At 27.0% G+C, this 27428-nt stretch overlaps 1 protein-coding gene across 4 annotated transcripts in view; it reads left to right on the top strand.

Moving 5' to 3' along the window:
• Nucleotides 1-27428, top strand: part of LOC111675714 (myb-like protein I) — a 99375-nt gene that overhangs the window by 35600 nt on the left and 36347 nt on the right. For 3 of the 4 annotated variants that reach the window (XM_046950900.1, XM_046950899.1, XM_046950898.1), the window contains exon 2: nucleotides 21238-22215. In XM_046950900.1, the coding sequence (XP_046806856.1) occupies nucleotides 21371-22215 (845 nt within the window). In that variant the 5' untranslated portion in view covers nucleotides 21238-21370. Of the gene's footprint in view, nucleotides 1-21237; nucleotides 22220-27428 lie in introns of those variants that run through there. The other variant, XM_046950901.1, reaches the window with a different exon arrangement.

Genomic DNA, 27428 nt, shown 5'->3' with positions numbered 1-27428 from the left:
TCCAGAAATCGTATGCGAGCATGTAGGGGGGATATTCCAAATTGTAATGTTTCCTCATTTATTGATCTTTGCTTGGAAATATTCGAAAATTCTGATTTTTTATCACCACATATGTAGCAGTACCAAGTAGATGATGTTCCTGTAATGGCATTTCCAACTTTCCCATCAATCATTGTAAGTTTTAAATCATAGGACATGTTAAACGAATAATTTTCTATTTCGATTGTTATAGGTTCCAAGTTTTTAATTTCTGCTTCAATACGATTTATCAAATCTTGCGTTGTTGTTTTGGATTCCTTTATATACTCAAAGCTTATTGGCCTACAAAAAGCTTTGGATCCTGGAGTCGAATTCTTCCAAATATCATCGAAACTGGTTGATGGAGAATCGCTGTCAGCATACTTTCGAATTCTTAATGGAACTAGCGATGCCATAAATACACTTTTATACTCGGAAGATGATTCACTTGTGTTGATTTGTTTATATTCCGAGAGTGCTGATAATCCATCACATCCCCACTTACAAATGAGTTGAAGATCACAAGAATTTATTTTTTTTAGTTGGTCTGAAGAAAAGTCAGAAGCAATCCTTAAAGCAGTATTTTCGAGTAGAGCGCCGAGTCCAATAACAGCCTTCCGATCAGTTATTTCAATAGGAGGTGGTATAATGCTTTTCTTCTTTTCATTTATTTTGTCATATGATGGTAAAACATCCACTCCTTTTTCAGATAGCGCCTTTCTTAACGTTATGTAGTTATCACGACTTAATCCCAGCTGCAACATAAGCGCAATAGCTTCTTCCTCAGTGAACGTTGTATCAGATGATGGTGTGGGTATACTCTTTACAATTCTTTTCAGTCGTCTTGGTGATGCGGTTGGAAGAATATTTGCAATTTTTATGGCATCCAAAGGCTGTTTTTCTTTTCTTAACATTGCTTTAAAAGTGTCCGAAACTTCTTCGTTAGATAAGGTTTCTAGTGAAGTTGATAACCTTTTCCTCTTAGATTTTGAGCTCAAATCCTCATACTGCTTACAGGGAGCACCAACAGTTGATACGCAAATAGCAACTTCTACACATTCATCCAGCCAATCAGAAAATTTCGATAGAAATTTAGCAATGGAATACCGAACACTCTTCAGTTTTATATCAACTGATTTTATAAAATTTTCAATTTTACATATATCAGTTTTATCCACTTTATTTTTATGTGCAGTTTCAATATATTTCAATAAGAAGTTCACTTTATCTTGAAAAGGAGCTGAAGAGTGTTCAAATAAAATGGAGCACAAATCATTTTTTTTAGTACGATCGCCATGGTTAGAAAATTACAAATAATTACAAACAGATATAAACCTGTCTTATATATTAATTACAGGTACTTAAATTAAATTATTTTTTAAAGGGTTATGATATTCTACCTAATATGTCTAACGTATCCTTATGTAATGAATTTTTCCTCAACAGGTCACTTTAATAAGCTACCTATTAAAGTGACCTATAGGGGTAAAAATCATTACAGTTTAAAAAATAATACCTGAAAATTTTTTAATATATGTAACAAATTTAAGAGTTAACGTTATGGATGAAAATAATAGTGCTAGGTAAATTTTCTAAAAGATGTTGAGTTTTCCCTAATTAATTTGTCACTTAAAAAACATTAGGTAGGCATGTTATATATCAATGGAAAGGTAATTTTGTCTATTTTTCAAAACTGTATATAATTTTTGAAAATTAAAAAATTCGCGGAATACTTTTTTAAAAAAAATTAAAAAATGTTTTTTATTCAGTTTTTGCGAAGATACAAATTTTTCAAATTGCAATAAAAATTTTATTTATGAATATTTTTTGATGAAATTTTACAGTTAGGTAGATTTTTTTACTCAAAATCCAAAATTAAATAAAAATTTCGAATTTTCTTATTAGAAATCCCGGAATTCCCAAAAAAGTTTTAAAAATCCCAAAAATGGGATTTTTTGGTTTTTTGCCTATTATATTCATACCAGGGGCGGGGTTATCGAAACCCGTTACAAAATGATTAAGAACATATTGGGTCATATAAAACAGGTCACTATAATTTGATATCGACTATGCGATTTGAGAATTTTTGCTCAAAATTGAATTTTATATAAAAAATAGGGTTTTTTTGGATGGATCTGGTCCCCTCGGTATCAAAAATTTTTAGGTTTTGTTTCATTTATCGTATTTTATGTAAAGTCAGCTTTTCAAAAAGTATAAATTCTATATACATCTTCTTAGAAACTTTTTAGATAACTTAAAAAGAAAAAGATACTTTTTTCCCCAAAAAATGGCAAAAAATCGCCTTTTTTTAATTTTTTAAATTAAAATGCCTATAACTTTGGACTCAGTCATGATTTTTACATAATTCTTTCATTGCTTGATATATAGACTTGTTGTTAAGCGAATAAAAAAAAATGGCGAAAATCGGGAATATTTGGACCCGCTATTATCAAAAAACTAAAGTAAGGACGGTAAAAATTTTAAAATTTTAATTTTCAAATGCGAATATCTCCTAAACTATAAGAGATAATTTACTGCTACGACGACATTTTTTATAGTGCTCGATGAGAAGATTCTATATACGAAATTTTTTTTAAATCGGAACTCAAATGAAGAAATAAGATCGTTTTAAAAATTTAACATAGCCGAGGTGTCCTAATTTGAGGACCCCCCGCCGGGCCCCTGGTTGGCCTATAAGGTCCAAATTCAAAACCTAAACTCGACAACACCTCCTCTTTGTGCATACCAAATTTCATTAAAATCGGATTAACCGTTAAGAAGTTACCGAATTATTTCCCTCTTTTTTTTTCCTATGCCACTGTGGTCTGTTAACGAAAGATAAAATTTATTTACAATCTTTTTTATTTTCTTCTTAGTTTTTTCTTTGTTTTTTGCAACTTGTATGTAACTTTTACATCTTGTCTTCTGAGAGTGTATGTATGTTATGTTTGTATGCTTAACAATGACAACAATACATATTTCATGTATCCAAACATCATCTATCAATGTTAAATCAACTAAAGAAAAATGTAAACTAAACTACTGCGTTGTGGTGCTGGAGCTGTAGCACTAGTAAGTAAACTCAACTGTAAGTGCAGTCAAATGCATTCGAAGAAAAATGTACTTTTCACTCTGCATTTGACAGTAAAGTGATGATGTGGGTGAAGTAGTAAATTGTCTGAAAAAGACAACAGGGATTTGAAGGTATTAAATGAACATATTATAGAAATTTTCAACCAAAATATGTTATTAAAGAATATTTAAAAATATTTTTATTAGGAAGATTTAAAAAAAATTCAAAAATTTTCTATTAAGAAAATTTCAAAAATTTTCTATTAAGAAAATTTCAAAAATTTTCTATTAAGAAAATTTCAAAAATTTTCTATAAAGAAAATTTCAAAAATTTTCTATTAAGAAAATTTCAAAAAATTTTCTATTAAGAAAATTTCAAAAAATTTTCTATTAAGAAAATTTCAAAAAATTTTCTATTAAGAAAATTTCAAAAAATTTTCTATTAAGAAAATTTCAAAAAATTTCTATTAAGAAAATTTCAAAAAATTTTCTATTAAGAAAATTTCAAAAAATTTTCTATTAAGAAAATTTCAAAAAATTTTCTATTAAGAAAATTTCAAAAATTTTCTATTAAGAAAATTTCAAAAAATTTTCTATTAAGAAAATTTCAAAAATTTTCTATTAAGAAAATTTCAAAAATTTTCTATTAAGAAAATTTCAAAAATTTTCTATTAAGAAAATTTCAAAAATTTTCTATTAAGAAAATTTCAAAAATTTTCTATTAAGAAAATTTCAAAAATTTTCTATTAAGAAAATTTCAAAAATTTTCTATTAAGAAAATTTCAAAAATTTTCTATTAAGAAAATTTCAAAAATTTTCTATTAAAAAAATTTCAAAAATTTTCTATTAAAAAAATTTCAAAAATTTTCTTTTAAAAAAATTTCAAAAATTTTCTATAAAGAAATTTCCAAAAATTTTCTATCGTGAAAAAAACGTTCTATGAAGAAAATCACAAAATGTTATAGAAAATTTCATAAATGTTCTATTAAGAAAAATTTATAAATGTTTTATTAGGAAAAATTCAAAGATGTTAAAAAAATGTTCTATTGAGAAAATTTCAATAAAATTCTATTAAGAAAACTTTAAATATGTTCATGTAAGAAAATTCCAAGAATTTACTATTCGAAAGTTTCAAAAATGTTCCATTTAGAAAATTTCATAAATATTCTATGAGGAAAATTTCAAAAATGTTCTATTAAGAAAAAGTCAAAAAATTTCTAAAATGTTCTATTGAGAAAAAATGTTCTATTAAAACAATTTCTTTTACGAAAAATTAAAAAACAAAAATCAATTAAGAAAATGTCAACAATTTTCAATTAAGAAAATTTCAATAATATATCTATTGAGGAAATTTCTTAATTTTTCTATTTAGTAAACTTCAAAGAAATTCGACTTTTGTAATTTTTTAATAGAATGGAAAAATTCAAAAATGTGTTATTAGGAAAATTTCAAAAGTGTACTTAAAAAAAAAATCAAAAATGTTCTATTAAGAAAAATTCCAAAATGTTCTATTAAGCATAAGAAAATAAGCATTTTCCATTAAGAAAGTTTTTATAAAACTTCTACCGAAAAAAAATTCGTAATTTTTCTATTTAGCAAACTTTGAACAAATTCTACTTTGGCAATTTTGAAATTGATAAGAAAATTTTAAATGAAATATTAAAAAATTATGCCATTTTGTATAAATTCTTTTAAAACTCTGCAGATAACGAGTACACTAGTGCGTATTTCTATAATTTATGAAGATTTTGTTTAGAGCAATATAAAAGTCTTTTCGTTCTTATATTTATTTATAAATTTATGCTTATTAAAATGCAAAAAATAATACAAAAATATAAACTGTATATTTTAAGTCATATTGTCATTATTTAGCATTAAATATTTTGCTACTGTTTTATTATGGTTAAATATAAAAAAATTAAAAAATAAGTATTTTGCCAATATTTAAACAATTATGATGGTTGTAAAATGACTTATGAAATACTTAGCACTAAACAGCAGGTGATAACATTTGATAAAAATTTTGTTTATTTAGGAAAACTTTTTATCTTATTTTAAAAAGAATTTCAAGAAAAACTAAGATTTACATATTTTATACCAATATTGAGTTCAAAATAGACGTCAGAAGGTCGAAATAGTTTTAAGTGTGATTCAACAGAAATATTTGTATGCTACCCTTCGTTTTTAACTGTAGTATTTAAATATCTTTTTAAAATCCCCTGTTGATTTATTTCTTAATTTTATTTACAAAAATATTCTTTGTTAATTTTATTACTTAATAGTGATTGATTACTATCAATTTGTGTATTTTAATATATTTTTTTCTTAACTTACAAATCATTTATTTTTGCATTTTTGTTTCTTTTTGGTTCCTTTCTTAAGATTGAAATTGTACACTTGTAGTCTAAGTATCTTGTTGTATCTTTCTGTAAAATATTAAACATTTACATTGACACTGTTGCCCTCAATCAAATTGACATGTATGTATTTCAATAAAATAAACATTTCAAAAAGTTTTATTTTTATACATATATTGGGCATAATGATTAAGACCAACATAATATTCACTATTCACTCTTCATACAAATCCGTCAGTTAAGTTGGACTCGCTTAAAGAATGAAAAATTAAAAAAAAGAAAAACCACAAATATAGTTGGAAAAAAAACTTTTCAGATACCAAAACCAAAATGCTACAGTTTAAATTTAAAATTCTTTTTGCAAATATTCAATACTCATTATAACTACACGAGTACTTTAAAAGACTTGTAGTTGTGGTATGTTTATTTGTGTTAAATTTTGAACATGTGTTGTCAGCCACTTACCGACTAAACGCATAAACATTTAAAACAAATACGTATTTGAGCTAAAACCGACAGTCAGACAAACGGACGGACAGACATTTTATGCGATCATATCATTTGCTAAAGTATACAACACGTTCTTATGCGTGTTTTGCATGTACACACGAGCTCTACATACTCGTAAATCTACAATTATATGAGAATGAGTATCTTTTTAGATAGATATCTTTACGATTCACTAAACACTGACTGCGAGTGTAGCAGGCAAACCGCCTGTTCGCCTGACAAAGATACGATACGTATTGGTCATAATATAATGTAACATTTAATGACATAAGAAATGATATTTTGCATAAAGTTTAATGGTCATTTTGGCGCCAAAGATGCAGTGATATGTTTTTCACGCATACATACACATATGTATGTATGGGCGGAAAAATTTAAAAAATATTTCCTCCATGCTGAACACTCATGTGGTCATTAAAATGTGATTAATTGATATTATCCGAATATTTTTTGATTTTCGAGACAAATCGATGTTAATAACCAATTTATGATTAAACCAAGTTATAAATTATACGTTGTTAAAAATACAAGAAAAAATTAAGGCCTGGGAATTAAAATGTATGGGGGTGTGTTTGGGAAAAAATTCGCAAGATTTAGAATACAGTGAAGAGCAAGCAAGAAATATTATGATATTTATGGAAAATTGTATCTATCTATCTATCTATCTATCTATCTATCTATATATCTATCTATCTATCTATCTATCTATCTATCTATCTATCTATCTATCTATCTATCTATCTATCTATCTATCTATCTATCTATCTATCTATCTATCTATCTATCTATCTATCTATCTAACTAACTATCCACAATTTTTGTATCTCACTGCATTCCAAAATTTTTATTAGTCCCATTTCGTGGCTGTTTTATTTTCATTTGGTTACTTAATATAAATTGGTATTTATTTTTGTTAAGAATTTAATGTTTAAAATTAATCAAAACAAACTTGGTATTTTTATTTATTTTTAAATATGCAATCTACAACATGCATTCGTACTTTTCGGAAGATTAATTTCAATCCAGCTGCTGCAATACTATCTATTGCTAAGAAGCTGACACAGTATCTATTATTAAAATGTGTACGTATATAATGGCAATAATAAATATTTATTAATTTGTTTTTATCTTTTATTGAGACAACCCATAAATATTTAAAATAATATTATAGGCAAAAATCAATTAGCATGTAAGGCATGATTATTAAACGGTAATACTAGACAACAAGGTAAGATAGAAGGCAAGGCAGTAATGAAAACTAATATAATAGACAGACACACAGACAGACAGACAGACAGACAGACAGACAGACGGACCGTAGTTAGAGAGATATGTAGATAAATTACATATTTTTATTATAGACTTAAAGCGCATAAATTGCCATTATTAGTATTTAATTAAGTGCAAAAACTAGAGAATAAATAGTAAAAAAAGCTAGAGTTAATTAAGCGGTTTTAAATAAGTACATGCATATTAGCAGTCATAGACAGTGTGGAGGCTATTAATGAGTACAAAATATTGATACTTGTTTAGCTGCCTGAGAACAAAAATTTAGATAGAAACTAATCGAGCTTAAAACACCGAATATAAGTTATTTAAAACGATCAAACATATGGGCCTGCCAAACCTTTTTTAATCGATTTCATTTAGTAATAAAATTGCTTGATATAGCAAATATATTTTTTCTTGTTATATTTTTTTTTTCCAATACTCTTTTAATAAATTATTTTTAGCATTAAAGAAATATTTAAATTGTATTGGTTTCTTTTAATATTTATCCCCCTGTGTTTCATTTAAGGCATATAATTTTCTTAAGCCGATAATTAATTACGACATTTAGATTAAAAATAAAATAAAAGAATGAGACTGATTAAAATAAAAAGTTAAATTATATAAAGAATATTTATGTTTGACACTTGATATTGAATAATTGTCATTTTAATTAAAAAAAACAAAATTAAATTGAAACAGTCATACGCACACTTGTGGTTGGTGTACAAAGTGACTGGGGTTCTTGTGTTCGCAAATTATGGTGAAAAAAAAAGAATTCCCGAAATTTACACTAAACGATTTGTAATGAAATTTACAAATAGTTTTGCAAAAAATTATTTAAAATTTGTAAGTCATTAGTAGGGATTTTTATTTTAAGTAATCTATCGTATTGGATACTATTGAATAGCCTATTGCCTTGCCTATGAACTAACCTATTGATTAGCCTATAGACTAGTCTATGGTCTAGCCTAAAAACTAGCCTTTATCTAGCGTATGGAGTAGTCTATGATTAGTATATATGAACTAGCTTATAGACTAGTCTATGGAATGTCTTAGATGGTAATATACAGACTAGCATATAGACTATTTTATGGACTAGCTTATAGACTAGTCTATAGACTAGCCAATAGACTAGCCTATTGACTAGTATATTGAGAATTCTATGAACTACCCTATTTAAAGTATAGGAACTAGCTGTATTGACTAGATTAGTAATATATAGACTCGCATATAGGATCTAGCCTATAGATTAGTCTATGGACTAGCCTATAGACTAGTCTATGGACTAGCCTATAGACTAGTCTATGGACTAGCCTATAGACTAGTCTATGGACTAGCCTATAGACTAGTCTATGGACTAGCCTATAGACTAGTCTATGGACTAGAGCAGCCTATAGACTAGTTCATGGCCTAGCCAATTGGCTAGTCTATTGAGAATTCTATGAACTACTCTATTTATAGTATATGAACTAGGTCTATGGACTAGATTATAGAGTAATATATAGACTAGCATATAGGGTCTAGCCTATGAACTAGACTTTGACTAGCCTATGGAATAGTCTAGGACTATCCTATTGAGAAGTCTATGGACTAACATATAGGCTAATATATAGACTATGTTCTAGCCTATGAACTAGACTTGAAATAGTCTATGATTAGCCTATGGAATAGTCTATGACTAGCATATGAACTAGTCTGTTGACTAGTCTATTGAGAAGACTATGGACTGCACTTTTTATAGTCTATGGTATGGTCTATGGACTGTTTTATGAACTAGCTTATTGACTAGTCTATAAATATAAATAAATTTGTTTGGACTTGCCTATAAACTACTACTTAATCTATTCTATGGACTTTTCCATTGACTGGTCTATAGAGTAACCATAGACTATTCTATGGACTGGCCTATTTACTAATCTATAGACCAGACTATTGACTAGTCCGTGAGCTATCCTATCTATTTTCTAGTGTATGGTCTGGTCTATGGACTAGACTATTGACTACCCTATAGACTAGTCTACTGAGTAGTCTATGGACCAGACTGTTGACTAGCCTAGGGACTAGCTTATTTTCTAACCTATGGACCAGTATATTAACCAGTCCTTGAACGAACCTATTCTATGGACTATTATATTGATTAGTCTATTAACCACCTCTATCACCTACTCTATGGACTAACCTATTGACTATTCTATGTACTAGTCTATATACTATTCTATGGGCTAGTCTATTAACTAGTATATAATTTAGACAATTGAAAAGGTGACTATTGACCTATTGACTTTACCCTTAAGCGCAAAATGTATATTTCAATTTTAAAAGGAACTGACAAAAGTACAATTGCACTGAATTTTTCATGATTCTATAAGGAAAATTTTTCATGAAGTTATAGTTTTATGGGAAATTTTTTAAGATTTTAGGAATTTTAAAAAGGCGGGGAAATAAAAATCCCTATCTATGTGAAGCAGTAAAGTTGATTGCATTATGCAGGAAATTAAATCACACAGTGTGTGTGTTGAAAAAAATCACAGTAATTACTACACACAGTAAAGTTTTGCGTTGATGAAGTAGAAGGATGTAAAATATATAATAAATAAAAAAATAAATAAATATATTTAAATAAAATTTATTTTACTATTCATGGCACAACAAGTAGAAGTAAGTGTATGTAAAGAATTTTATTCGTAAAATTTATTGCATTTAAAATTCTTAAATACTTCAAGTCATTAAATGACACATCATAAAAATTCGTTTAAAGTTTTTTTTTTATTAAATAAAATGCATTTAGTAGACTTGAAAGCATGAAATTAATGTAAAAAATATTTATGCAGTTTTTTGCATATTCTTTATAATGTTTTCACAACTTTACATTTGTTTAAAAGAAAAAAAAACTAAATAAATTCACTTTCAATCTCTGCCATTTGGCTTGAGCTGTTGAATTTAAAAACGAGAGTCACTCTTGTTATGGTTGGTCGAATAAATTGTTTTACATGACAACTTTTGTCAATTTGTGTGTTTTTTTAGGGAACGAAGCAGTAGATCTTTGTTTTTCTTTCCATCATCATCATCATCGTTGTCATTTAACGTCATTTTTTGTATTGAAAGTCAATATTTATTTGAATACTTTCAATCGTGTTTTTATTGTTATAAAATATTTAACAATTTATTTGTAATTCCATGAATGAGTGCTTTAGATTTTCAATTATTAGCGAGGGGATTAAAGTAATTTCGTTTAATATATGAGAAAAACATTTCGAACTAGTGATTTGGAAATTACTTTTTTACGACACCCTTTAAAAATGTAAAAATTTTTTAAGGCGGATTTATTTAGTTTTATTTTCATAATGATTTTGCATCAATTTTGTGCTGACATGCCAAGTTGTACTTTGTCAAAGGATTGGGTTTTTATTTAAATTATTTTTTTTAGAAGTGTCTTTGTCTTTCTTGATTTACCGTTTTCTTTTTATTATTCATTATTTTAGTTAACTGCAGCATGTTCAATTAAATGCTCCGTTAAATTGAAAAATACGTTTTTTTGATTATTTGATTTTGCAATATTTGTCTTTTATTTGTTTGATTTTATGACTTTCTGTTCATTAATTTCAAAACAAAAAATGACTTATTTGGTTTTTTTAAATTTATTTTTAAATCGAATTTATTAAATGAAAATAAAGTATTGCGGAAGTTTTGTGTTTTAATAAAGCAAAAAAAAAATAAAAATTAAATTTATTTATTTTGTACAAAAAGTACGAGTAATTTATAGGACATTGAACTTATTTTGTTCTTTGATGAAATATTCTCGTGCGAAAATATAATTGCGGAGACAACACATTTTCATGCTTTTAGCTGCTCATTATTTTAGAAACGAATTTAGATTATGACTGATGTGTGGGTTGTGTGTGAAATTTTGCAAGATAATACTACATCAGTATTAGCAGATTTTTAATGTTCTTCTAGTCTCAAGGCTGCACTTATTTATGGACTAGTTTACCATTTCATAATGAAAAAAATAATTTTAGCCATCAGTTATCACTAGATGGGAGCGAAAATTTACAAGATCAAAACCTTTTGTGTACTTGAAGTTTAATTTGTTTACTACACTAAGAATTAATCTATTGAACTAAAACTGAACTAGAGCTGAACTCAAACTGAACTAGTACAGAACTAGAACTGAACTTCTAGTTCTAGAACTGAACTAGAACAGAACTAGAACTGAACTAAATCTGAAATAGAACTGAAGTGGAGAACTGAACTAGTACTAAAGTATAGAACTGAACTAGAACTAAAATAAAACTGAATTGAACTGAACTAGTAATGAATTAGAACTGAATTAGAACTAAATTAGAACCGAAGTAGAACAGAACTGGAACTGAACTAGACATGAACTGGAACTAAACTAGAACACAACTAGAAATGAACTAGAATTGAACTAGAACTGACTTCGAACTGAACTAAACTAGAACTGAGCTAGAACTGAACTAGAACTGAACTAGAACTGAACTAGAACTGAACTAGAACTGAACTAGAACTGAACTAGAACTGAACTAGAACTGAACTAGAACTGAACTAGAACTGAACTAGAACTGAACTAGAACTGAACTAGAACTGAACTAGAACTGAACTAGAACTGAACTAGAACTGGACTAGAACTGAACTAGAACTGAACTAGAACTGAACTAGAACTGAACTAGAACTGAACTAGAATTAGAACTAGAACTGAACTAGAATTAGAACTAGAACTGAACTAGGACTAGAAATGAACTAGAACTGAACTAGAACTGAACTAGGACTAGAACTGAACTAGAACTGAACTACAACTGAACTAAACTAGAACTGATCTAGAACTTAACTAGAACTGAACTAGAAGTAATCAAGAACTGAACTAGAACTAAAATAGAACTGAACTGGAACAGAACTAGAGCTGAACTAGAACTGAACTAGAACTGAACTAGAACTGAACTAGAACTGAACTAGAACTGAACTAGAACTGAACTAGAACTGAACTAGAACTGAACTAGAACTGAACTAAAACTGAACTAGAACTGAACTAGAACTGAACGAGAACTGAACTAGAACTGAACTAGAACTGAACTAGAACTGAACTAGAACTGAACTAGAACTGAACTAGAACTGAACTAGAACCGAACTAGAACTGAACTAGAACTGAACTAGAACTGAACTAGATCTGAACTAGAACTGAACTAGATCTGAACTAGAACTGAACTAGAACTGAACTAGAACTGAACTGGAACTCAACTAGAACTAAACTGGATCTGAACTAGAACTGTACTAGAACTGAACTAGAACTGAACTAGAACTGAACTAAATCTTAACTAGAATTGAACTAAAACTGATCTAGAATTGAAATAGAACTGAACTAGAACTTAACAAGAATTGAACCAGAATTAAACTATAATTGACATATTTGTTTTTTATTTGTTTTACCCTTTTTTTTTGAAATTTGCTCATAGCAAATAATATTTGCTAATATAAACAAATGTATAAAACATCATAAAATTTTTAGGAGAAGGTCATTTAAAAATTTTATTTAATTCTTCTTGCTAAATTACTGCCACATGACATAATTCAATAGCAATAATTTGTGCGTAAATATTAAGAAAAAATTTCAAAGAAACTAATATTTTTTTCTTAAAAAAACTCACGCATTTAGGCCTATTTAATGTGAGATAATAAAAAATACAAGAAATTATATACATAAATAAATAAAAAAATAAATGTTTTTTTCACATGTCAATCTATTATGTATCATAAACAGACGTTCGCAAGTCAAATAAATATTTTTTTTTGATGAAATGTGGCTCACAGTACTCAGCTACAGTCAGGAACAAGTAGTGGTAGTAGTAGACATGATCTAAATCATCATAATCATTATCAGGGTAGTACCCCTGTCTACAAGCTGTATATATGAAATATCTGTCAGACTTTACATTTTATACCAGTAGTACATACAGTCACTGTCTCTCAGTACAAACAGACAAAAATATACAAAAATTTTCAGACAAACTCAGAAAAAACACACATTAATTAAATGGTCTAAGAATGAGACATACAAAAAAAAACGAAAATAAATATTTCCCTATGGATACAAAATTTTCATAGAGTTGTGAATGAATAAACACACTTTTTGAATTTAATTACTCATCATTTATTCAAAATACTAATTTGAGGAAAAAATAAACGCATCAAAAAAAATACTTTCTTCCATTACGACAACCGGGTGACAAATTATAAGAAAGTAAATGAATTGGTATTGTTTGGCCAAAGACGAATCTGTAGGACTCTATATAAACATTATAAGGATTTTTTAAAGAATTCTTTAAATACATAGAGAAAATATTTGGATTTTTTTCCTGCATATAAAGAATTTATAAAAAAATTTTTGAATATAAAGAAAATTTTTGAAAAATTTTAGAGTTTTCTCTTCCGAAAAGAAAAATATTTGAAAAAAATACTATAAAATTAAGATTGCCAAAATATACAAGATTTTGTGTTTTTTATAGAAAATTATTAAGATTTAAGAGTTTTACTAAAGGAATTTGTTGAGACTCATAAGTTTTCTATAGTAAGTTCTTGAGATAAAGGAGTTTTCTATAGGAAGTTATAAAGATTCAAGAGTTTTCAATAGAAAATTTTTGATACTCAATAATAGCTTTTAAAAAAGTTGTTGAGAATCAAGAGTTTTCAAAGAAATTTGTTGGGATCGCATAATTTTTTATAGAAACTTGTTGAGAAACTTTTTCTTGAAAATTGTTGAGATTGAAGAGTTTTATATAGAAAGTTGTTGAGATTGAAGAGTTTTCTATAAAAATTTGTTGAGATTCAAGAGTTTTCTAAAGAAAGTTGTTGAGATTGGAAATTTTTCTATAGAAATTTGTTGGCACTGAAAAAAATTTTCAAAAAAATACATATTGAACTTGTTGAGGTTCAAAAGTTTTCTAAAGAAAGTTGTTGATTTTGAACAGTTTTCTAAAGAAAATTTTTGAGACTGAAAAGTTTTCTATAAAAAGTTGTTGGGACTGATTCAAAATCAAGATTTTTCTTTTGAAAATCATTGAGTTTTTTATAGAAAATTTAGAAAATGTTTTGCTGATACGTAAAGATGTTTTATAGATAAGGAAATTATTGAGAGTTTTTATAGAAAGTTGTTGAGATTGAAGAGTTTTCTATAGAGAGTTCTTGAGTTTGAAGAAATTTTATAAAAAACTATTCAAAACTAACGAGTTTTGTATATTTAATTGTTGAGAAAGTAATTTGTTGAGACTAAACAGTTTTCTATAGAAAATGGCTGAGCCTGAAGTGGTTTCTATAGTAAATTGCTAATAAGAAAAAGTTTTCTATTGAAAGTTTTGAGATTAAAGAGATTTTTATAGAACATTTTTGAGACTGAAGAGTTTTCTAAAAGATATGTTGCAGTTGTTGAGATTCAACAGTTTTCTAACGATTTTGGACAGTTTTCTATAGAAAATTGTTAAGACTGAAGAGACTGAAAGACAATTTAGACGAGACAGAAAAGTTTTCTTTAAAAAATTAAGAAGACTAAAGAGTTTTCTATAGAAAGTTGAAGAGATAAAATAGATTTTTGCAGTTGTTGAGATTGAACATTCTAAAGGAAATTGTTGAGACCCAAGATTTTTTATAGATAGTTGATGAGAATGAAGAGTTTTCTATAGATAGTTGTTGAGTTTGAAGAAACTTTTGTAGAAACTTTTCGAAACTAAAAGGTTTCCTTTAGAAAATTTAGAATATTTAAAAGATTTCTATAGAAAATTGTTGAGATTGAAGACTAAACAGTTTTCTATAGAAAATGGCTGAGCCTGAAGTGTTTTCTATAGTAAATTGCTAATAAGAAAAAGTTTTCTATTGAAAGTTTTGAGATTCAAGAGTTTTTTCTATGAAATTGTTGAGACTGAAGTGTTTTCTATAGTGAAAAGTTAAAGTTTTTTTATAGAAAGTTGTTGTGATTTAAAAGTTTTTTGTTATAGAAAATTGTTGAAATTAAAGATGTTTTTGAAGAAAATTATTGATAATCAAGACTTTGAAAAGAAATTTTTCTGTAGAAAATTATTGAAACTAAAGAGTTTATACCTTTTTTATAGAAAATTCTTGGGACTGAAAAATTTTTTCATTGAAAATTGTTAAGGCAGAAAAGTTTTCTTAAGAAAATTGTTAAGACTCAAAATTTAGAGAAGAGCTTTTTATAGAAAATGTCTGAGACTGAAGTAAATTGTTAGGATTTATGCTTTTTATAATAAATTTTAGAGATTCAAGAGTTCTCTATAGAGTTGAGATTTGAATTATGTAAAAATATAACATATTTCTTAAAAAATTTGTCGAAAATCCTTTAAAAAATCATCAACTAATTTATAGAAATTTCAAAATTCTAAAATTATAAAAAATTCCTTAAAAATAAAAAAAATATTCGAAAATTTTCTATAAATGTAGAATTAATCTAAACTACTTTCTATTCTAGTGTAGGGTGTACATTTACGATGACAAAACTAAAACATATGTTTTAATTATTATGGATATTTGTTTTTTTTATTATTTTATTTATGTACTTTTTTCCAAAACCATTTACTGTTTAATGTTCTTAAACAATCTCGTAAATATGTGTCTTTCTTTAGATATTTATTTTGTAAAAAAAAAACAAAATAATTGTAATAATTTGTTCATGCTTATATTAATGATTTCTAAGAAATTCGAAAGTAATTATTTGAATTTATTTCAAAATTTGAATAGATTTTAATTTTTGTTTCTAATAACAAAAATGTGTTTGAATTTAAAAATAGAATAGAAATTATAATAAAATAAACAAATAGCGAAAAAAAAGAGCTTAACAAATTTTTAAATAGTGCATTTTGGTGTGAAGTTTTTTATGGTTTTAAGATTTTAGCTTTATATTTTGAATTCAAAATTCGTTATGGGTTTTAAATAACAGATTTTGTTTTTTGTAAAAAAATTTATGTTATAGAGAGCATAATCATATTTTGTGTTTATTTTTCTTACCAAAAGTGTTTAATTTAAACTGAAATCCACAAATATTTCTTTAAAAGGTTTGAGTGTGTGTGTGTGGGGGGTCTTTATGGAATTTTTTTATTTTTAGGTAAATAAGCTACTTATAAGTAATAAATACAAATTATTTCATTAAATGTTGTATTATTATCATTATAAAATATCAAAATTGTAGATACCGTTTACTTTTTTATGTTAAACAATTTAGCCCTTTTTTCGTTTAATTATTAAGACGATTATTTCAATAATTTGTTATTATAATTAAGTTTTATAGTTGTGTTTTTTTTTTTTTTTGTTAAGAAAAGACAATAGTTAAATTGTTAAATTCAACCTTCAGATGTTTATTAGGTGAAATAAAACAAAATTTGTTATAAATTAGTTTTAATTAGGGATGACCTTAAATAGGGTGCAGTTAAATTAATAATTAAATTGTTAAGAGAATCAAAGTTAATCAACTTTAACTTTAGGTAAGAAATTGTTACTGATGTATATGAATTAAAAAGTTATAAATAAGATTTAAATGTTTGATTAATTTTTCCAAAATAAAAAACAGGGTCCGAATTGCCGTAATACGTAATAAGATTTTGTAATGGAAATACATTTCGAAATTAAAATTAAGATAAAATGTATTACGATCCTTTTCGATAACAAATGTCATCGTCTCAAAAAGAAACATATTTGATTTTTTCAATAAACAAAATTTCAGTAAATTTCCTTTTAAAAAAAAATTTAGAGAATTTGTTATTTTAAAAATTTACGATTCATATTTTAATATCAGAAAATTTCGATAATTTTTCTACTTTTCAATGAGTTTTGTATTTTTAGAAAATTTTTAAAAATTTTTTGATTTAAACAAAAATTTCGATAAATTTTAAATGTTTTTCCAATTTTTTTTTTTTTTTGAAATTTTTGTTAAATTTCCTATTTTTTGAACATTTTTTTTTTAAATCTTCTATTTTTTAGAAAATTTTTTATAAATTTTCTTTTAGAAAATTTTTTATAAATTTTATTTTAGAAAATTGTTTTCTATACAAAGATACTCATAATCAAACGTTTAATGAAAAAAATTGTTGGGACTCATGTGTTTCTATACAGGAAATTGTTGAGAATCTAGAGTTTTCTATAGACATTTTTAGAAATTCAAAAGTTTTCTATAAACAAGTTCTGAGATTCAATAGTTTTCTAGAGAAAATTATTAAGGCTCAATAGCTTTTCATAGAAAATTGTGCCGACTCAAGAGTTTAAGAAACAATTGAGTCTACAGGGCTTTCTATAGACAATTTTGTGACTGAAATATGATTATTCTACAGAAAATTGTTGTATCTATGGAGTTTTCCTTAGAAAATTGTTAAGATTTAGAAGTTTTCTATAGAAAATTGTTGAGATTTAAGAGTTTTCTATATAAAATTGTTGAGCTTTAAGAGTTTTCTATAGAAAATTGTCGAGCTTTAAGAGTTTTCTATAAAAAATTGACTCACGAGTTTTCTTTAGAAAACTGTTAAAACTCAAGAGTTTAAAGAAATTGTTAAGACTAAAGAATTTTCTATAAAAAATTGTTAAGATTTCTATAGAAAATTGTTAGGACTCAGGAATTTAAAGAAACTGTTGAGACTCTACATCTTTCTACAGACAATAGTTTTCTATTGACAATATTTGAGACTCAATAATTTTCTAAAGAAAATTGTTGAAACTCAAGAGTTTAAAGAAACTGTTGAGACTCTAGAGTTTCGTATAAACAATTATTGAGACATAATAGTTTTCTACAGAAAATTGTTGATACTCAAGAGTTTTTTTATAGAAAATTGTTAAGACTCAAAAGTTTAAAGAAACTGTTATGTTTTCTATAGAAAGTAGTTGAGACTTAAAAGTTTTCTATAAGAAATGTTTAAGACGTCAAAGTTTAAAGAAACTCTTGAGACACAAGAGTTTCCTATAGAAAATTGTTGAGAGTCAAAAGTTTTCTATAGAAAATTGTTGAGATTCAAGAGTTTTCTATAGAAAATTGTTGAGACTCAAGAGTTTAAAAAACTGTTGATTCTTAAGAGTTTTATGTAGAAAATTATTGAGACACTTGGGTTTTCTATGGAAAATTGTTGAGACTCTAGAGTTTTCTATAGAAAACTGTTGAGACTCAAGAGTTTAAAAAATAACTGTTGATTCTTAAGAGTTTTATGTAGAAAATTTTTAGACTCTTCTGTTTTCTATGGTAAATTGTTGAGACTCCAGAGTTTTCTATAGAAAATTGCTGAGATTTTTGTGTTTTCTATAAAAAATTTTATGTTACTCCAAGTTTTCTACAGAAAATCGTTGAGATTCTAGAGCTTTCTGTTGACAATTGTTGAGACTCTAGAATATAACGAAACTGTTGAGTCTCTGAAGTTTTTTATAGAATACTCAAAGAGTGTTCTATTGGAAATCGTTGTTACTCAAGAGTTTTTTGTAGAAAATTGTTAAGAGGCAATAGTTTCTTGAAGAAAATGTTTAAGACTGAAAAGTTTTTTGTAGAAAACATTCTCCATTTACGAAATATTTAATTTTGCTTAAAATAAAAATCCGTATCAATAAATTCAAAATTTTCAAAAAAAAAACTTTAAAATCTTAACAAAAACTTTCATTACCAGTTAGGGGGTTAAAATCCTTAAATTTATTTACACAAAAGCTTTTTAAGTCAATATTTAAACATAATGACGATCATTAAAGGTAAGTACTTGCAAGTAATGAGAAAAATCAGTCAATGTAAATTGACGTTTATAAAGTGTTTCTATGTAATTAAAACGATTGAAAAGTAAGTGGTTACATAAGTGGTTGCAACTCAAAGTCATTATCAAGTTTTTGCTAGGATGTTTTCCAATTTACTTAAACCCATTAATTTAACCAAAGTAAAACGTTTTTAAAGTGCTTCCATGTAATCAGAACGATTTAGAAGTATGTTAATACATAAGTGGTTACAACTGCAAATCATTGCCAAGTATTTGCTGGGATGTTTTCCTACTTTGCTTAAACGTGTTAATTTAACCAAAACACTTTTATAAACTAAATTTTAATTTTTCAAAAATTACTTAGAAATGATTAACAAAGTTATTAGTTAATAAGCTGTCATTAATAAAAAATTATTTCAAATTTTTACACACACCCAAAAGGAAACGGAAATACTAAACTTAAAAAAATTTACTTATAATTTTCAGATTCTATAACAACTGGCTGCAGTGTTTAAAACAATATGCAATAAAATTTATTATTGTTATGAAAATAATAAAATTTCCTTGAAATTATTTTCAAGTTTATGGTCAAGTTTAAGTAAAAAAAAAATTCACATACAATTCTTATAAAATTTATATAAAACTATAAAATTCTCAGAAAAAGCACAAAAAAATAAAAAAACTATATATTTAATAAAAGGAATCTTAAATCAAAACAAATTTAAATAAAATTTTGTGTTTGAAAATGAATGAAAGTGACCTTGTCACAATGGATTTCAAACGAAGCGGAAAGATGAAAAATACGAAAAAAAGAAACATCATTGACGGTTGATTAGAAAAGTATTAAATCAAGCTTTATTTAAAAATTTAAATGCAATATTGATTTTGATTTTTTTTTACACAAAATAAAGCTTTAATTAAACGAAAGGGAAGGAGAGAGTGTGTAGAGATGTAGGGGTGAGAGGGTATGTTGGGTTTGTGCTGATGTTTGTAACGCACAATAATATTGGGCTTAGAATGATTTTCTGAGTGTGTTTAGTTATGTCCGTCCGTGTGTCTGCCTGTCCGTCTGTATGTCTATCTGTCCGTCCGTCTGTATGTCTGTCCGTCCGTCCGTCTGCATGTCTGTCCGTCCGTCCGTCCATGTAAACCTTGTAATGAAACTACAGCTCGAATCTCGGAGATAATTCAATGAAATTTGGCACATGATCTTCATGATACCGGAGACGAAACCTATTGAAATTGATTAACGTCGGTCCATTTTTTCACCTAGCCCCCATGCAGCTGAACCCGCCGAATAGTGTTTGTAAACCTTGCAATCAATCTACAGGTCGCAATTTTAGAGATAATTTAATAAAATTTGGCTCATGATCTCCTATGATACCGGAGACGAAGCCTATTGAAAATGGTTAACATTGGTCCATATTTCATACAACTGAACCCGCTGAATAGGGCTCTTAAGTTCATAATTATGTTTAAAATAGTCGTATCTTGACTAAAAGCTGTAAAACCAAGTTCTATACTTGACTTGACGGCCCTAATGAATTTTATAACTATAGGGCCGTATTTTACCGTAGCACCTATAAAAAGCTGCCTTCAAAATTTGACTTAAATGTCCACAATTTTATTCAACAATAAATGGCTTAAGTATATCTGTGACAAGGTACAATTCAACTAAATGTTTTATTATGAAAACTATCACATTTTATTTTTGTAACAAATGTAGGGTATTAAAAGGTCGGCCTCGCCCAACTATAACTTGTTACTTGTTTTTGATTTGAAATAAATCTTTATGGATTTAACATAAATTCAGACATTGTGTGTGGTTTTGTATTGTCATGATTCTGCTGCATGTTGTTTGTCTACAAAGTGAGCCAGTGAATGAACAAACATTTAGTGGTCAGTTAAATGGTCGATTGGTCGGTTGTTAGGTTGTTGGGTTAAATTAAACAAATGGACAAAAATGGTTGTGCTGGTATTAAGAAAGATTTATGTCTTATGATGATGTATGTTTATTGAAAAATATGGAGACAAAACAAAAAGCGAAAGAAAAAAACTTAGATGACAAGCAAATATCATATTAAGGTAGCAAAATTGATCACTTGTGGTTTTGGGTATTCTTGCCACACACACATAACTGAGGATATCTCAAGAAAACATGATTCATACAGGAAACATTTTTGGGACAAATGCAAATTAGCTTATCTGAGTTATAAATTTTAACACATTTTTTAAAAATTTTATAATATTTAACAATAATTTTCTTATCTTTACAGATTTATTTTGTTTTAAAAGAAACAAGCGTCAAATTCCACGCAAGAAGAAAGCAACTAAGGAGGAGACACAAACTCCTCATAAAACCTAGAAAATAACACACAAAAAAAACTCAACCAAACTAAAACCACCACCATGAAAGTAACTAAATCCATGTGTCATCTAACAATAATTGTTTTATGTTGTCTTTTATCAGTTTTAGCTGAAACTCTAGACACACGACATTTACAAAAACAACATCTAAAACATTTAGCACAACAACAACAACAGCAGCAGCAACAAACACATCATCAACACAATCAACATTCACATCATCATCGACAACATCTAACAAAAGTAAGACAACAATTATTAAATAGCCCCAACAATGCAGCTGCTGTCAACACTAGACAATCAAGAAAATTAGATTTAAAATCACCAACAACTTCAATAGCTTCACATCTAGAAAATCCCAATAGTCAAGTGGAACTTATTGAAAATGTTAAGAATATCATACCAAAGAATACAACAGCCCATGGCAGCTCTACTAAATTGAGACGTCTAAGTGCTAAAGATTATTATAATAAATCCATACAGAGACGTTATAATGCACGACGTAATGCTCATGATGATTGGGCCTATAATACCTATAATGTTCATACGAATACATATGTTCCAACTCAAACGCAATCTCATGCCGGTAAGGGTGATGATAATAGTGATGATGTAGAATTTGTTAGTAATACAGGAGTAAAATCTTTACCTGATTGGTCGAGACGTGGTTATGGTCCAGCAATGGTACCAACTTCGGGTCCTACACGTAAGACAACAACAACATCAACTACAACTTTGGCCCCACCTGCCATGATACCAGCCAGACGTGGTTATCCCTTAGCGCCACCCACTAGTGTGGGATCTGATAGCCCCACTACTGAAGATCCTTTCGAAACGAATGTTATTAGTAGAAATCCAAGTGGTATGGATCCCAAGGATATGGAAAAGTAAGTACAAATGTTTAAATTGTAGTCGATTTGAAAGATTTTTGGAAAGCAATATAAAAAGTTTTCTATATTATGTAAAAGTTTAAACAATAACATTTTCTAGGAATAAGTCAATAATATAATGTGACTCCAATGATTTTCAATATAAAATTTTGATCGACAGATTTTTAAATATACCGTTTTCATACAAAGCTTTTTAAAAATATTTTAACCATTTTAAATAGTAAATAAATAGAATAGTAAGTCCCAATCAAATTTATCAAACTATCCAGAAAAATGCTACCTAGCTAAATCGATCTGGAGAGTAGTTCTGAGCCGACAAAAAAGGGGACTTTGCAGTCCCTCTGAATCCTGATCACTACGAAAATTGGCGCTTTCATTTGAACTTGTATAAAGTCAAATTTTGCCGAGTTTTGCAGAGATTTGCATCTAACCGATGGACCGATTTTAATTATTTTTAATAGGCATCGTTCTTGGGTCAAAAGAAGAGAATATTACGACCTATAGGAAGCGCACAAGGTTTTTACATGCAAATGCAAACGCAGACGGACGGACATAGCTAAATCGATTCAGAGGGTGATTCTGAACTGATTGTTATACTTCAAGATGGCTGTTCGACCAATTTATTTGAGGGTTACCAACACGAGCACAAAGGCAAATAGAGCTGTAGAATATTTCTTACGTAAAAGCTTTCTAAATATTTAAAATCGATGACAAAAGTTTTCATTTCAAATTCTTTTACAAATAATGATGTAAAATTGTTCTTTCTTAAATGATCAACAAAAATTTTCATTTAAAACTTCTGATAAGTTTTCTATAAAAAGCTTTTTATTGAAGAAAAGCTGAGAAACTTAAAAAAGCTTTCTAAATAAATATTAAGCAAACAGTTTTGAATGTACGAAAGCTTTTTATTGAACTTTTCACAAAAGTTTAATAAGTAAAACTCTTGATAAAAGTTTTCAGTTGCTAGGTTTCCATTAAAAAAAATTTATAAAAGTTTGACCATTGACAAAAGTTTTCCTAAAGAACTTTTAATTAAAGTTTTCTACAAAAAAAACAAATCTACAAAACTTTAAATAAAACTTTCTTAATTGGGATTTAATAATACCTAATTAATTTTTCACAAAAGCTTTCTAAAACTTTTGACAAAAGTACTGACAACTTTTGACAAAGCTTTTTATTTTGAAATTTCATGTGGGCGAGGAGCCACGCCCATATTGAGAAAAAATTAAATCAGTTTATTTAAGAAAATATAACAGACGTCCGAAATACCACTGTCAATATGATTATTTATGACAAGAAGAACTTTAATATTAATCTAAACATTTTGAAGGGGCGAACTTTAACAAGAATCTTTCAATTTTACTTGAAGAACTTTGACATTCATGAGAATATTTAGTTAATAACGGACGGAATTTGAATGTGGGGCTTGTCACCTCCCATAAGAATTAAATACAAAATTTCGTAATGAGAAACCAATAGAACTAAAAAAGTTCAGACTTTCATGGGGGAAGGCTTGGTTCCCCCATATGAATTAAATAGAATAATTCGTGTATCTAGGAAACTATTAGAGCCAGAATCTTAAAATTTGACATGAAGAACTTTGACATTCATGTCAACATTTAGAGAATAACGGCCGGACTTTTAATGGATGACTTGGCACCTATCTCATGAAATAAATACAAAATTTCTTATAACTGGGAAACTATTAGATTATTAAAGCCTTAATTAACAATCGGAAAATTGGCAAACTTACGTGGCATCTCCCATATGTAACAAAGTGTATATCTGGAAAACTATTGTAGTTCGAATCTTCAATATCGTTAAGCGGGCTTTTATTTACAATTTTCTGTGGAAAATTGTTTAGGTTTTCTTTAGAACATTGTTGAGACTCAAGAGTTTCTTCTATAAGTAACTCTTAAGTCTCCCTCTCTCTTTCTATAAAATTGCTGAGTTTTCTATGGAAAATTCAATAGTAAATCATTGAGGGTAATTTTCGAAAATCGAGAGTAAATGCTTTAGAGAGTTTTTTTAGATAAATTTTGAGAGATTAAACAATTTTTCAAGTTTTAATTGAAATAATTAAAATTTTCGTTAATATAATTAAAAGACTTATAATGAGACTTGTAGAATAAAAATAAGTTTCTGGACTTACCTTTAAAGTTAGTTAGTTTGAAAGGAGGTTGTTTTTACTTAAAATCCGAAGAAAAGCACCATGGTCTCTATTGGACCTGTTGTGCACACATAAACCCATTTTTATAATTAATTTTTTTGTTGTTGAATTTTGAACAACAATTATTTTTAAAAAATTCCTTGTAAATCACTTATTTTATATACACTATTGATGAAAATCTGTAAAGAATGAAAAGAAAATAATTTATTACTAAATTTTATTAAAATTCTTAATAAAATAAAAAAAATATGTCGAATTCTAAAAATTTTCTTGAAATTTTAAAGAAAAACTAATATTATTTAACCAGAATTAACTGAATTTCAAACTAAATGTCATAAATTTTTGTTTAGTGCAATAAATTTTATTTATTATAGTAAACGATTTCTTGCAATATGTTTTCAATCAAATATATAAAAGAAAAAAATCTTTGTTTTTTTTATCAGTTATTTTTTTCTAATTTATTAGTGTTTTTATTATAAAAGACATTCAATTGATTTAAATAAATTATTATTTGTCATTTGATTGTCACAATAGTATAAAAGAAAATAATATAATAAAAATTATTAATACAATATTTGTTTGTAGAAAAAGACACTAGATTTAGAAACAAAGAAATTAAAATAAATTAGAAATCTATAAAAATTATTAATTAAAGGCGCCATTAATATGTTTTAAAATTAACTCATGTAATGTTAATATTAAAAAAAAAAAAATTTTTATGGAAAATTTCCAACATTTTAATTAAATGTATGGCAAAGCATTAATGTATTTTTATGATCCCTTATTATTGCTTGTAATTTGCATTTAACTACAATTAATAAAAAAAGATACGATTTTTTTTACATTTTAATTACTTCATTTAGCTTAATGTTTGTGCTTTTTTAGATCAGACATGTCTGTTGGTCTGTAAAACTATATTGAAACATTTAAAGACAATTATAAATAGTTTTACCAGCTTGAAACGTCTTATGGACAGATGTGAAATTACAATTGAGGCGACCAGCGACGTTTTATATGTACTAAGTACTACTAGATTTAAAAAGTTTTGTTTCGATCAGCTGATGACAAGCTTTTAAAGTTGGAAACTATTAAACGTCTTATGAATAAATGTGAAATTACAATTGTGGCTATCGATGACAGTTTATAAATAACTACAAAGTTTACAAGTACTACAAGCTTTAAAAAGCTTTATTTCGATCAGCTGATGACAAGCTTTTAAAAGCTTTATAATGAAACAATTAAAGATAAATATAAAAAGTTTTGCCAGCTTGACTCGCTACAAACAAATGTGAAATTTCAATTGTGGCGATCGGTGACGGTTTATAAACAATTATAAAACTTAAAAGTACTACAATCTTTTAAAAGTTTTGTTTTTATCAACTAGAGACAAACTTTTAAAGAGTTTTATTTGGGTCAAATGAAAGTTCTGTGGAGATAAAGAAAGTACGATCTTTTAAAAGTTTTGTTTCGTTTTCTTGATGAACAAGCTTTTGAAAGATTTACTACAAGCTTTTAAAAGTTTTGTTTTTATCAACTAGAGAAAAGCTTTTAAAAGTTTTATTTGGGTTAAATGAAAGTTCTGTAGAGGTAAAGAAAGTACGAGCTTTTAAAAGTTTTGTTTCGTTCACTTTATGGAAAAGCTTTTTAAAGTTTTATTAGGGCAACTAAAAGTTCTGTAAAAGCCGTGATATACGGTTGTTGGATTTTACAACGTGTTCAGTAAAATGTTCAGAAAATGTCAAATAATCGTCTGAACTTACAATTTTCCTATTGCAACGTTGTCAGAAAAAGCATTACCGAAAATATTGCAGGACAAAATTTGTAAGTTGGCAGTATTATTAGACATTGTAGGCACATTTTACTGCCAACGTTGTAAGATCTAACAACCGTATATACATAGCAAAAGAAAAAAATTAAAACTGAACATTTCCAAAGTATTTCTTGTAAACTTAAGGACAATTTTAATATCTATTAGATTTTTCAAAAATAATTCCCAACTAATATCGCCTGTCGCTGCAGTTGTAATCGTATAAAATCTTTAAATTACTGGAATTAATTAACAAAACTATTTTTAAATAAAGAAATATATTGAAATATTATCCATAATTTTATACTTGATTAACCAAAGAAAACGAACGAGAAAATATATCATAACAAAAAAATTTATTAAATAGAAAGTGTCATTAATTCCCAACAAACATTATAAATGTTCAACATTTAATTGTTGTAATTTTAAATTGCAAATTCATATTCATATACAAAGTAATGCAAATATGAACAAGTTAAAGAAATAATTTTTAATTAAAATTTATGTTTTTGCTGTTATTAAAATTTAATCTTTTATACATTTTTTTTTGTAGAAATACTTATATAAATTGCAAAATTGTATTACACCAACAACTATAAAAAGAGACAAGTCAATTTATTTCAATACTCCTTTTCCAATCATTGTATGAAATAATATATAATGATCTTTTGTTTATGTCTCAGAATAAAAAAATATATATAAATAAAATCAAATTTATGACCATGGCTAATTCTGGTAGATCATCTTTATTATAGAAGGAATACAAAAGGACAGGGTGTTTTGGCAGGAAATGTACTTTTTAGTTTTGTTGCTGGAAACTAGACAATATATTAATCCTTTCATTAGAAAAAATTTCTCTAGTCTTGCCAACTTTTGTACAAAATAAAATCTGCACTAGTTTAGAAAACTTTTCTATAGAAAAAGTTGATTAAAACTTATTTATAGCAACTTTTCTGTAAAAAAAGTTTCTCTAGTCTAAACAACATTTCTATAGAAAAAGTTGCTCTGTAGAATCAGAGCAACTTTTTCTATAGTCCAGACAACTTTTTTATAGAAAAAGTTTATTTAGTCCTGACAACTTTTCTCTAGATAAAGTTGTTCTAGTCTAGAAAACTTTTATCTAGATAAAGTTGCTTTTGTCTAGAGAACTTTTCTCCTGATTAAGTTGCTCTAGTCTGGACAACTTTTGTCTAAATAAAGTTGCTCTAGTCTAGACAACATTTGTCTAGCTAA

Source organism: Lucilia cuprina, chromosome 5, assembly GCF_022045245.1.
Source record: "Lucilia cuprina isolate Lc7/37 chromosome 5, ASM2204524v1, whole genome shotgun sequence".
Classification (NCBI taxonomy): domain Eukaryota; kingdom Metazoa; phylum Arthropoda; class Insecta; order Diptera; family Calliphoridae; genus Lucilia; species Lucilia cuprina.
Note: the sequence above shows the minus strand (reverse complement) of the source record. Positions and strands in the feature narration are given on the sequence as shown.